This window comes from Schistocerca piceifrons, chromosome 11 (assembly GCF_021461385.2).
Source record: "Schistocerca piceifrons isolate TAMUIC-IGC-003096 chromosome 11, iqSchPice1.1, whole genome shotgun sequence".
Taxonomy (NCBI): Eukaryota; Metazoa; Arthropoda; class Insecta; order Orthoptera; family Acrididae; genus Schistocerca; species Schistocerca piceifrons.
The window spans coordinates 123674730-123689204 of NC_060148.1; the positions used below are offsets into that span (position 1 = coordinate 123674730).

A 14475-nucleotide genomic window follows, 5' to 3' on the forward strand; every position below is an offset into this window, starting at 1 on the left:
TGACACTGACGGCGGTGGTGCACAAATGCTGCGCAGCTAGCGCCATTCGACGGCCAACACCGCGGTTCCTGGTGTGTCCGCTGTGCCGTGCGTGTGATCATTGCATGTACAGCCCTCTCGCAGTGTCCGGAGCAAGTATGGTGGGTCTGACACAGCGGTGTCAATGTGTTCTTTTTTCCATTTCCAGGAGTGTAGTTTGATGGCATCCATTACAAAATATACACGTTTCAATTCCACAGAGCGAAATACAGTGATATGCGTAAGAAGAATGATTTATCAGGAGGCGTGGCACTGCACTTAGCCATACTTGAGACCAAATAATATGTCTTACATTTCCTCGAACACATATGTTTTATGTTTCAGACTTTTCAGAAAGATGTGCGCTACAAGATGAACATATTTTTGAAAATTCGATTTTTTTAGTATTGATCCGGTCCGCAAATATCGTAGATCTGGGGCTGATGCGCAGAGCAGTCAGAGTAGAGTTGTAGTGGGTAGTCTCCACGTGATCTGTGTCTTCATTTAGTGATTTTGCTGTTTCCCCTTCGTATACTCTCATGTCAAATCAAAACAAAACGGATATCTGTGGCCGGGAGCTATCAAGTGAATTAAAATACATTCACGTAATTATGGAAGGCTTAAATATGGCATTAGTTTCAGATTTTATTTTATTTCTACCTTTCTGACAGTCAAACATTATTCGCCTTGTGGAACAATGAAGTTATTTTGGTCTGTTTGCAAAAGAAATTTGACTTTTATTAACCTTTTCTGCAGTGGCAGTCAATGTATTTGAAACACAATGTTTAATTCCACCGTACTGGCTAGTTTCAACTGTTTGCTGCATTTCACGTGCATGTTTTTTTTTTTTTCCCCCAGCACATATGGCATTATGCCATAATTAAGAACCAAATATGATATAATACAATACTGGTGCTCCAAGAAAATTTACATCCCGAAAAACACACTGAAAGGATTAATATTAAGTTGAGGTCTACTTCATTGGGAATCTGGACATACGACTGTGCACTTTAAATGTGCACATTTTAATATGGTTCTCGAAATTCCGATGCTCATGGAGTATCTTCTAATGTCTTGTTTCTTTTATGACATAATGTATGATCTTTCAGCGTTTAACACGTACGCACATACGGGCTTCCTATGTTATGATAGCTGTGTCGCCTGTTATTTGCGCTGTCTGGCAACTGCTGAAACAAACCTATTTCTGACAGGTCACGGGAAAATATTGCAACTAGTGGTTTGAAAAGCGTTACTTTCAAAGTAAATATCCTTCTATGTAAGTTGAACTATGTGCAAGAATGTACCATGAATTTATTAAATTAAAGAGCATTTGACTCATTTAAAAATCAACTCTTTGATGATGAGTCATTTAGAAGAATTTTGAACCCTGAAGATCAGACATTTATCTCATTATTGAAAATTTTACTGGCACATTTGTGTGATGTATCTCAAAGTGCAACACACACAAAAAAGATCAACATTATATGCGAAAGCTTAGCTTCTCTTGCAGCATATTAACCTTAGAGACCAATATTATATGAGGGCTATCCACAAAGTACATTACGTTTTGGAATTAAAAATAAATAAAGTATTGGAAATTTTTTTTTTATTATATACAGATGAAAGCCACACTTAAATACTACTTTTCTACATAGTTGCCATTTAAATTAAGGGACTTATCATAGCGATGGACGAGCTTGGAAATTCCTTCGTCCTAAAATTCGACCGCCTGTGCCTTCAACCATGTGGTTACCTCTTCTTTTGGGACAGAAAAGGTGTGATGTTTGTGGATTTCCTGGAAAGAGGGACTACAATAAACTCTCAAAGGTATTGCCAAACTATGCACAACCTCAGAAGACCAATACAAAACAAGCACAGGGGAAAGTTGGGCTCAAAGATCTTGCTGATTCACGACAATGCCCGGGCCCATACAGCAAATGCCACTCGTGAAGTTCTCGAATCTTTTAAGTGGGAGTTGTTTCCTCATCCGCCGTACAGTCCCGACCTGGCACCAAGCGACTTCCACTTATTCCCAGCAATGAAGAAGTGGTTGGCTATGCAGCGTTTTGATGACGACGCACAGCTTCAAGAAGAGGTAACCACGTGGTTGAAGGCACAGGCGGCCGAATTTTACGACGAAGGAATTTCCAAGCTCGTCCATTGTTATGATAGGTGCCTTAATTTAAATGGCAACTATGTAGAAAAGTAGTATTTAAGTGTGGCTTTCATCTGTATATAATAAAAAAAAATTCCAATACTTTATTTATTTTTAATTCCAAAACGTAATGTACTTTGTGGATAGCCCTCGCATGTGACAGCTTTGCTTTTCTTGTAGCAACACCATATATATTAATTTAAACTATTAACTTTCCCTGTTTGTGTGTTCGTGCTACTTAACAGTGATAATGCTACTGGCTGACTACATCACGTGTCCTATGCTCTGAATATCTGCTGTCATCGGCTGGCGAGATCACGTGACATGAGCTATGACTGGCTTACAAAAGCGCGTCGCAATCTCGATTTCAATGATTTGGAAAGTAACATGTGGTGTTTGGTGGAATTCCAATGTATACTTTTGTAATACGAAAATACGCAGCATGCATGTTGCTACACATGAAAGATATTTCCAGATCTTGTCTTTTTCCCTGAGTTTCGTTTTCTATAGTGCCCGGAAATTCTATGCCCATGTATAAAACCATAACCATTCAAAGGATTGCTAAGGGAAAATATACTGTCACTTAACACGGAGAAAGCTTGTTTTCACCTGGGAGAAAGTGTATTTTTATCCGTGAAAAATCCGGGAATTTTTTTTCCTTGTCTGCGTATACACCCTGATAAAAGTGCAGGAACACTTTCAGTTATTTATTGCACAAGAACAAAACATTGTACAGATATCATACATATGTCATTTTGAAGAGAAACCCTGAAAGTTCTTTTTTCATGTGTACCATGCAATTGTTCTTTCGCGTTCTCGTCAGTACGGTACCAGAACGTTTAAGTTCTACCACTGTAAAGATGGAAGATCCGCAGTTTGGAATGTCAGAACTGCGTAGTAAGTAGTGACAGGCACACTCCAAACCATCAACTCTCGGAGAGAGATTTTAACCGTGTTCAACCTAATGGTAAATTATCGAACTATTTTTCTCTGAATCGTACAGTTTGTGGGAAAAGCAGTGATAATAATTACTTTTGGAAACCTTTTATCAGACAAAGCCTGTTATAACAATAAACTGTTTTTCTTAATAAAACGGTCGCCAGCCCAAATCGGGCTCAGTGTCCACACAAAAAGATGAAGTCAATTTTCGACACTGAATAAATAACTACTTTGACTTACTATGTAATTGAAACACAACCACTTAATTTCCATTTACTTGGGTCACTTGGCAGTAAGTACTATTAATTCCACTTTCTGTTACTTATGGAATTTATCACTATACTTCAGTAATTATTTAAAGAAGACACACACTGGGTTCCTAGGAGGAAGTTATTGTCTGTTCTACGAGATTATGGAATAGGAAGCAAACTTTTGCAAGCAATTAAAGGTCTTTACATGGATAGTCAGGCAGCAGTTAGAGTTGATGGTAAATTGAGTTCATGGTTCAGAGTAGTTTCAGGGGTAAGACAAGGCTGCAACCTGTCTCCACTGTTGTTCATATTATTTATGGATCATATGTTGAAAACAATAGACTGGCTGGGTGAGATTAAGATATGTGAACACGAAATAAGCAGTCTTGCATATGTGGATGACTTAGTTGTGATGGCAGATTTGATTGAAAGTTTGCAAAGTAATATTTCAGAGCTAGATCAGAAATGTAAGGACTGTGGTATGAAGATTAGCATCTCCAAAACGAAAGTAATGTCAGTGGGGAAGAAATATAAACCGGTTGAGTGCCAAATAGGAGGAACAAAGTTAGAACAGGTGGACAGTTTCAAGTACTTACGAAGCATATTCTCACAGGATGGCAACATAGTGAAAAAACTGGAAGCGAGGTGTAGCAAAGCTAATGCAGTGAGTGCTCAGCTACGATCTTCTGCAAGAAGGAAGTCAGTACCAAGACTAAGTTATCTGTGCACCGTTCAATCTTTTGACCAACTTTGTTGTATGGGAGCGAAAGCTGGGTGGATTCAGGTTACCTTATCAACAAGGTTGAGGTTACGGATATGAAAGTAGCTAGGATGATTGCAGGTACTAGTAGATGGGAACAATGGCAGGAGGGTGTCCACAATGAGGAAATCAAAGAAAAACTGGGAATGAACTCTATAGATGTAGCAGTCAGGGCGAACAGGCTTAGATGGTGGGGTCATGTTACACACATGGGAGAAGCAAAGTTACCCAAGAGACTCATGGGTTCAGCAGTAGAGGGTAGGAGGAGTCGGGGCAGACCAAGGAGAAGGTACCTGGATTCGGTTAAGAATGATTTTGAAGTAATAGGTTTAACATCAGAAGAGGCACCAATGTTAACATTGAATAGGGGATCATGGAGGAATTTTATAAGGGGGGGCTATGCTCCAGACTGAACGCTGAAAGGCATAATCAGTCTTAAATGATGATGATGCTGATGATAACACATATGTTTCAACAAGGATACAAAAAAATATTAAACTTATAGCTATTATTCATATGACCAAACCTATTATTTAACACAACTAGATTTCATTTCTTTAGGACTTTTACTTGTTTACTTTTTAACGTTTAACTAACACCAATATTTGTCTGGCTTTCTTTGACATGGAGAAGCAACACGAACAAATACTGTTAAGATTGTTGCAGTTAAACAATAATGTTACCTTACTTTCAAAAATGCTATTGAAAACTTATCCTCATGGTCACGCAAAGCGGTGGTTCTTAAACAGATATGTGCAAACTTTAGTATTTAATAATGATTTTCAGAATTTACTACCAAAACAATACTATTGCCAGTAATTTACTATTATTCAAGCTTCAGTAAACATCAGAATACTCAGAATAAATTCGTTTAGGTAAGGACCCTACTGAGGTAAATGAAATTGGAAAATTATGGCTAAACACAAAGGTACATTTAACACTTATATTCCACTGATTGAAGAAGGATGGTTCAAACTGTGATACACTTCTAAGTAAAGTACTTTGCCTGTTACTGATGTCGAAGGTGGTATGAGGCGGTGCTGCAAAGTAATATTGCACAGGTACATAGCTCTCTATCTTCCTCTTGGTGGCGACGATAAAATTGCAAATTTCTGAGCTATTAATTTATTGCCATACTGCGCCAATCATGTAGAACATGTCCGAGGCCAAAACCCAATCTTGCAGAAAATTCGGGGCCTCTAGTGCTTGACCAACGTAATGCATGTTCACCACTTGCAGGGCAGCTACCGACTGTCTGTGTCACTTGCGCGCCAATTCTCACTCGGGCGCCCCACCACCTTTCCCATTCCACCACAGAACGGAGTTCTGTTCTACCTATGATCCCTACACATTTTCACTTTACACTTCTGCTTACAAAAACCCTAAGTATGAACCATCTACAATTGCATGACAGCACATACATACAAAATTGACATAATTAATTACAGTTGTACTTGAAATATTACATAATTATTTACAAAATATGTTTTAATACATTTATTCCACCTACATCAAAGAGGTTATTTTTAACAGATAAACTACACTTAACAAAAGCTTACTCTCGTTATAGTATTTGCTTAATTTTTCAAAATTATTAAGGAACAAAAAATTTAAAATATACAGATTAATGGCAGGATTATATTTACAATAGCATTACAACCGCCACAGCGTATTTTGGTAATTTGCTGATAGTCGGTGCTAGTCACAAGCATGGTGAGTTGAGGTATGTTGTAGTTCAACAAATGGGAAAGTGAACAGAAATAAATGTCGAATATGGGATACAAAGCATCAACACAAATAAGCATTGAATTTGAGCGTGATTCCCCAAAGGTAAATATTTTTTGTGCCTTGTCACGTCGAAAACTGTACGGGCCATTCTTCTTTGTCGAAAGCACTGTCACTGATTATTCCTACTTGGACATGTTTCAGCAGAATGGGGCTCCACCCCATTTCCATCTTGAAGTTTGTGGGTACCTGAACACGGAGCTGCTGCATTGGTGGATTGGCTTTGCTACAAAAGGGGACAGCTGTTTCGTGAAATGGCCTTCCTGATCACCAGACCTCACTCTGTGTGAGTTTTTTCTGTGGGGACACATTAAAGATCTGGTGAATGTACCGCCTCTACCACGTGATACAACAGAGGTCCGGGAGAGAGTACGGGAAGCGACTGCCACAGTCAACGATGCCATGCTAGGATGGGTATGGCAAGGTATCAATTACCATACTGACATGTGCTGGATCTCTCATGGTTCGCATATCAAATGTTTGTAAAAAACAAAAACTTTCACATTCTCTCTTCAAAGGGCAATATGTATGACACCTGTACAATGTTTAGTTCTTTTGCAATAAATAATTATTGAAAGTGTTCCCGGACTTTATGTACACCCTGTATGTGACAACCAGGAACTGAAAGAAGGTTTAATTACTCCATCTTTTAGTAAATCTGAGGTATTTTTGTGTACTGCAGGCTGCAAGTGATAGGATATGCAATAAGGTTTCCAGGCTATTGGCTTGTTATCATGTGTAGGAATCTTGTGGTACATTAAGAAGTTTGACAGAAGTTGTTTCTTTTCTTCAGATGAAGTTGCAAAGTCAGCTAGAATGGGGTACAGTTGACAGTGAGTATATCTAACAAACAAAACATTTATTGGTATGCCTGTATTGATGAGGAAAGTAGACATTCTGCTGTTCATTTTATCTTGGAAACTTAAGTTTACCACCTGAGCAATTCCTATCTCTCTTACCGGATTGGCTTTGCAGAAGGGGAGCAAGGAGCAGTGGCAAAACTGCTCCCATTCACATTTCCCGTATTCATATTCCTTCAAGCACCTCGTTGACCTACTTGGTTAGCTGAGCAGTGCTGTAGAGATGGACAGTTTTCTCTCTCGTGTCTGATTTTTCTAAAACAAGCACATGCTGGTGCCAAACACTAAGGAGCCGTGTAACTTTTTCTCATTTGCAATGAGTGCAGTACACTTCGGCAACGAATACACATCTAGTGGGCTTTACCCCGGTGGATGATTAGACGAATTGTTGCACCTCCTTTGTGAGTTGTATAGCCTATCTTAGTGTACTCGGTGTACTTCACCTTGTCAGGTACCTGTGGGGTAAATCCTGCGAATGAGTGAATCTGCACAGCAAGTTTCTGATTTCCTGAGTGGTATCTCTTTCCTTTCATTACTTTCTGTTAGTACATATGTACGACAAGAGATAACTCTTATTCGGGCAGAAAATCACTCGAAATCCTCTCCAGAATTTTGATATTTGATGGAAAGATTGTCCTTATAGTAGCTGATGGTATTTATCTCTGTACATATCCTCAAGGCATTCTGCAAGGATGTCAAATGCCTTGGTATTTCTCAGCCCTTCCTTGAATCTACATAAGCATGAGCCACTCCTTGCAACTTCATGCTGGTACTCCTATGAACTTTTCGTCACTCGATGGGGACAGTTTCTCTGTTTCCATTACATTTTGTACTACTGTGTCAACGTTTTCACCTGGTTTAGAACCGCCTATGGGAACACAGAAATAGGGAAGTTAGGCTAGCTCCAGGCACAGTGCTGTTTCGCAGCATCACATTTACTAATGCCTCACTAAGGTGCCTTTGCAGATCATCATTTTTCACACGGAGTTGCTCCACCCGTGTTTGCAATATGTTGGATCCATCTCTAGTTGTCTCTGTGATGTGGGTGAGGAAATTGCTTTAAACTAGACACACACACACACACACAAAATTTGATAACAGACCTCGGTAATGTCAGTGGCAGCATTGGTCCAGAGGCATTTCCCCCTACAAGTGAAGCTTGCACATTTAATATGTAGGAATTGGATAGATAAAAAAATCCAGTCACCAAGTGATGGCAGGAGAAAGGTTTTACTTATGCAAGCTTTTGAAGCCAGTGGCCCCTCCTTCCAGCATAAAGATTGAACGGGTAGGGAGAGGGGTGAAGGGAAGGGAACTTGAGACGTCTAGGGAAAGGGGTGGGGTTCTGAAAAGTCACCCAGAATGCAAGGTCAGGGGAGACTTAACAGATGGGATGATAAGGAAAGGCTCCAACCGTTGCTTGGTGAATGGATTTTTTAGCTATACAATTACAGTATATTGTCAGAAATCGATTATTTTCATTGTTACAATTAAATTGTTCATTGACAATAGATTGGGCAGCAATGCAGTGGCGATGCCCGGTGTCGAGGTGCCATTGGGACATCATAATCATTATGTGGCCTCGTGTGACCACGGTAGAGGAGGCAGACGAGGTTGAATTTCCTTGCCTAATGGCAGTGATGGCAGCGTGGCATTAGGCCTGGGTAGACTGTGGTGGGCAGCTTGGGCTGACTGTGCTAAGCACTTGTCTGTTGCACCGCAGCATGGAGCCAGACTATCCTGCACGATGGTTTCTTACATCTGTTCACAGCTTAGTAATTTGTATGGGGCACCTCAAAGCTGAAAGTGGGTCAAATTTGGCATCTCACTTCAGATGCCAGTTCTTACACCCACTTGGGGGTGTAGTCAGGATTGGATAGTGATGTGGACTTGTAATTATTATACGTACTCATGTTGGGAAAAGGAAACCGTATCAGTTTATTTTCTCATAGGGATTACATTGTGAGAATTGTCAGGAGGACAACAGAAGGTAGTTCCAGAACCATCTTGGAGCAGAAGGGAAAATGCCAAGGTAAAGAAACTGAGCCATTTAGTGTTTTCTATAGGTGGCGGTTTGGAACATAAGAGAGAGATGTTCTTTAGCTCTGATAACAGTCAGTGTCTAAAGTCAAGTGATCCTGTGGCATGATTTGGTTGGTAGGTAGGTCTTGACAGTGATGATTTGTCCTAGTCCATCATGAACTGGCCCATTGTTGTATCAGCAGGAAGGCGGCAAACTGAGTGGGAGCCCATTTGTAAAATGAAGTAATAGTAATTTCTTGCTTACGGAGACTGGAGTAGCACCTTGCAAACAAACTACTTTCCAATAACAGTTTTAGCCATGGATGTGACATTTCCTGAGCCTTTTACATGACTATTGTGTAAAAATGGGTGTTTGTGAGACTTTAATATGGTGCATCATTTAAACTATATATTTTCGAATTACAAAAGTATAAATATGAAAAACACTGAATGTGACACTTAAGTTTTGTGAATATGTAAATTAACATGGTATCCGGTATCTTTTAACATAACGTAGATCCCAGCCTACTTAGGCGATACATGTTATTTGTCCATAAAAACATGTCCGATTTCTTCCTCGTGATCAGATAAAGATGTTCATTTAAAAATATTATTTAGCTAGTTACTATATAAAGAACCCCCCTCTGTGTGTACTTCGTGGTGTAATATTTTCAGAAATGACAAAAGAATTGTCGTCTTAGGACATTGTCAAAGTGTGACAGATATATAACATCTTCTCCTGCTATGAAGGGGTTATTTACTTATTGGGGTTGTGGCTTGGCAGTGTTTTGGAAGGCAGAGAGGAAGAGGCACTGTCTGCAATATCAACACCCAGAAAAAGCTTAACAAGGCTGAAGAGCAATGTCACTCTCTTCTGTGGTGTTATGAGATTCAATTTGAAAATGTTGTTCTTGTCAATGAGATCTGTTTACTTAATGCATATAAATGTGACATAAGAGCAACAAAATACAGAAGAGTTGTTTAAAAGGCAGTTACATTATTTTGTAGCTTGAAGACTAGAGAGCTGTCTTACAGCCCTCAATCCTCTGCAAATGGAAACAGTCATGTGACAAGACATGGTGGCAGTGCATAGCAGGTCCTTAACATGGAGAAGCTACAAGAAGGAAACTGACTCGAGGTAAATGTTTATGAGTAGCATCAGGGTGACAGATCATTGAAATGTAATGTGTCTTCTCAGCTCAGTACAGCCATCCCTCTCTTTTTCACTGTTAAATTTTACTACCAACAGTTCGTGCTTTGACCACAAGCTTCATTCACAAAGTAGTAAAAATAATATGGAATAACTATTAAAATAAATGTGAGGGTTACCCAAAAAGTGAGGCACTACATTTTTTCCCTTCAGTAATTATTTATTGAACACAACAATAAATACACAAAAGAAAGAATGTTGTTTATTCTACATTCCCTATACTTCCACACAATTGCTGCCCTGTTCTATGGCCTTCCTCCATCGAGACACAAGGGTGTGTGTACCCTGTCAGTGCCACTCCTTGTTCTGGTATTGAAGCCATTTCTCCACTGTAAGAATCACATCTTTGTCATCCTCAAAATGTCATCTACAAATGTGATGCTTTAATGAGACAAGCAAATGGAAGTAGGAGGTGCGCTAGGTCAGGGCTGTAGGATGGATGAGATAATACTGTCCAACCCTGTTTAATGATGGTTCTGAAGTCCTCAAACTTGTTTGAGGCCGAAGGCTATCGCATAGAATCAGTCAATCACCTGGGTTATTATGGTGACAAAGTCATTGGAAGCCCTTTTTGGGTTTGGTTAATGTGTTCACATCTGCTTCAGAAATATTGGTACTGCGTCTTGGCATCACATCAAAGAGTGAGAAGATTTAGTTTCCTCATGAGATAGTAACCCATTGTACACAAACTATTGAGTACAAGAATACCACAAACCTAAATAATTTTTAATGAAGTTCTTAAAAGCAGTTTCAGTTTTATTTATTCCCATTTGACAGTTATATTTACAGTCCCACTTAATATCTCCGAGTTTCTGAATGAACTGGTTTACTACTACTTCCTTCTGCCCTCTAACCCACATTACCTTTTCCTTAGCATTGGCACCTGTGTTTGGGGAATATGCTCAAATTCAGTGCATTTGTGTGGATGCTTCATACCGTAGATTTGACAGTTGTGCCTGTTCACTTTCACAGTACTGTGAAAAGTGACTTGGTCACTAAAAATTAAGTGTTCAACAATGCCATACCCATCCTCATTCAGTTGTTACAACTGTGAACAAATCTCAGAATGCTTGTCTTTATCGTTGCCATTGAGCTTCTGCACTAGCTCCAATTTTAATGGTTTCATAGACAGCTTCTGTAGCAGAACTTTCCACACTGTCATTGGAGTCATTTCCAGTTCACAGGATGCACGATGCGCCAATTTCCTTGGACTCCTTATGAATGTCTCTCATAAGTGCTCTACATTCACTGCACTCACACTAGGATGTCCGCTTCTCTTCACCAGGCACAAGCTACCTGTCATAACGAATTTGTTGTGGCAGTGGTACATGGCCTTTCTTGTTGTTGGCTTCTTACCGTACTTGGTTCTAAACATAGGAGGAAAAAAAGAAACTTTCAGTGTTTCCCTTCAAAATGACATGTGTGTGATATCTGTACAGTGCTTGGTTTCTGTGCAATAAATAATTGAAACTGTTCCTAGACTTTATGTACACCCTGTATTTTGAAATCTCCTGTGTTATATCAAATATTGATAGAAACTGCTTACCAACCATCAAGGAAGACATTCACACAGACGAGGAAAACCTAGTCAAGGAAAACATAATTTTTTTTGAAACTGGAGTTATATTAATCTGCCAAAAGAGAAGAAAGTAACAATATTATGAAAAGGAAAGTTACCACTCCCTATAAAGCAGAGATGCTAAGTCATAGATAGGCACAACTAAAAGCCTGTCACAAACAAGAAGGTTTTGGCCAGTAAGGCCTTACTGGCCAGAAGCTTCTTATTTGTGACAGTCTTTTTATTGTGCCTATCTATGACTCAGCATCTCCACCATACGGTGAGTGGTGACTTTCATTTCCATAATATTGTTATATTCCATCCTGGATTTTCCATTATTTGAAAAGAGAAGACAGGTTGGATGAAACAGTGCATACTGAGATTAAATAGAAAAAGTTCTCAAGAGTTCCTGGAGCAAGGAGGAGGTGAACAACACAGTAAGAGCACTTGTTTTTCCTTTCATTCTTTCCATTTAATTTCAGTTACTATTCCTACTTCTGTACTTTCTTCATTGGAAAGAACCTGAAAAATGGCGCTGTTATACTTCACTGTGTATGCCTGTATCTACAGCTGCTTGGTAAATAAAAATTATATCTAATTTTATTTGACTGCAATTCTGTATGGGGTGTAATTTTTGCTAGCAGGAAAGTATTTAATTCCGGTGATACACTATGGCCGACCACTACTTATATTTAGGAGGTGAAATTGCCAGTGCTGCTGATTGTCACACACAAAATGAGGGGGAATGAGGAAGGCGGATATCTCATAACTTTGTTTGTTTCCCAGGGAGGAAAGATTGATAGCTTGGGGATGATTGGAAGAGGTCCCTCAGACATCAGGAAACTAATGAATTCGAATTTTTTTTTTTTCCTGCCCCATACACTTACAAGTGTCCATCAGCAGTACTTGAAATTCCACTTTCTAAAGGTAAGTACTGCCCACCCGATCTGTCTCTTTGTAATTTTATACACAGTTCAGTCACATTAAGGTGAGCACTGCCTATGTTTTATATCAACATGCAGTAACAGCTCACAGACGGCAGATGCGAGCATTAGCATTGGAGTATATATAAAGTGAGTCGAGGAGTGATGCAGAAAACAGTGCAGATGTTGTCGTAATGCTGAAACAGAGCGATTTATCGGACATCATTGGTTTTCAGGCCAAGTGTGGAAGCATTTCCAAAAAGGCTAAGATTGTAAACTGTTTCATGCCACCGTGGTGAAAGTATACTGTGCATGGCGAATTAGTGCTATCGAAAACTGGCATGCAGGCAACTGTGGTGCAAAGATATGTGTTGGTGAATGAATATGCAACTGTTGAGCAACTGACCGGCCAGATGAACCAAGGGGCTACCAACTGTGTCTCCTCAAGGACCGTTCAACAAATGTTGATGCATATGGGCCTCTGCAGCAATGGTTTGGTTCATGTACGTATTCTGGCTGCTGTCCATCATCGAGAAAGGCAGGAATTTGCATGCTACTGAGTGGCAAAAGATGGCCTTTTCAAATGAATCGTGTTTTATGCTCCATCATACGGACGGCTTTTGGCATGTATGTCACTGCAACAATTGTTGAAGGGTTCAGGCCGGTGGAGGGGGTTTATGGTGTTGTGAATATTTTTGTGGTCTTCCCTGGGTGATCTCATCATTCTGGAAAGCACAGTGGTTCAACACAAGTAAGCATCAATCCTTGAGGACCACATCCACTCACCACCTGGAATAGAAGGGAGAACCGATAGAGGTACTCAAGGTACCCTCCGCCACACACCGTCAGGTGGCTTGCGGAGTATGGATGTAGATGTAGATACGTGCAATTTATTTTCCCTTGGCAAGTTAGCGTCTACCAGCAGAACAATGGAGTATGTCACACACTTCGTAGTGTAATGTGTGGTACCATGAGCACCAGAGCGAGTTCACTGTGCTCATGCTCCCCTGCCTCCCCCCACCCCCTCCCTGCCCCCTCCTCTACCCTAAGGCTGAATTCAAAACCCAGTTGAGAATATGCGGTGACTACTTTGATACTGTTTGTGCCACGAATCTTTGGCCCTCAGCTGTGAAACATAGCACACTTGGCCATGATAGTGGAACTGGAGTGGGTCCACATCCCTGTTGGTACCTTCTGCAACCTCACTGACACTCTCCATGCATGTCCTCACTGTGAAAGATGGCTATTTGGGCTTTTGACAGGTGGTTACAAGTAGTTTTGGACCAAGCAGCTTCCTCAAGTTAATTTTACTGTAGATAGAATACGTGGGCAAATTCCTGTGGTTTTGTTCACAACAATTTTCTTTCTTGTTTTGTTCTAGTGGCAGATTGAAGGATTTGTTGAGAAGTACAAGAAAATGAAAGACAGGGCAGCTCTTTTGAAAGGCAGTTTACATAAGGTAAGGTGGCATAAACCATCTTTTCAAACACAAGAACATTACAGTGTGCTATTATACTCTGAAATATACAAGGTGCATCCAATAAGTTCGATGAATAGTGTCAGAAAATAAAGAAAATGAGAGTTACAAAGTAATCACCATTAGCTACAACACATTTGTGACACTAATTGTAAAGCTATTGAAAACTGTTCATAAACACTACTTGTGGAATAGTTTTAAGTAACGTGGTCATGCGTTGTTGGATTTACCACATTATTACAGGAGGTGAGACCGTGTGCTACCAGTACGATCCGTAGACTGAGCGACAGGCATTTCCCTCACCTCCCTCAGATAGAAATTCATGATAGATCGAGACTTTGCTTTTGAAAAAAGCAATCGACATCCTTTTATCTTGGATTTTGACAGAAGACTCCTTTTGGGAGGCGGGGAAGACAACAAACATTGTGCCACTGACTGTCACTCGGTCTCAGGATCTTATTGGTAGCACCAGGTCTCATCACCTGCTATGCCACAGATATGCAACGGTGTGTAACCA

The 14475-nt window shown here is 40.0% G+C and overlaps 1 protein-coding gene across 1 annotated transcript in view; it reads left to right on the plus strand.

Annotated features, from left to right (window-relative positions):
* The first annotated feature begins 9767 nt into the window (after positions 1-9767).
* Positions 9768-14475, plus strand: part of LOC124720293 — a 209700-nt gene continuing 204992 nt past the window's right edge. The window contains exons 1-2 of the mRNA XM_047245607.1: positions 9768-9928; positions 13863-13940. Of these exons, the coding sequence (XP_047101563.1) occupies positions 13899-13940 (42 nt within the window). The 5' untranslated portion in view covers positions 9768-9928; positions 13863-13898. The remainder of the gene's footprint in view (positions 9929-13862; positions 13941-14475) is intronic.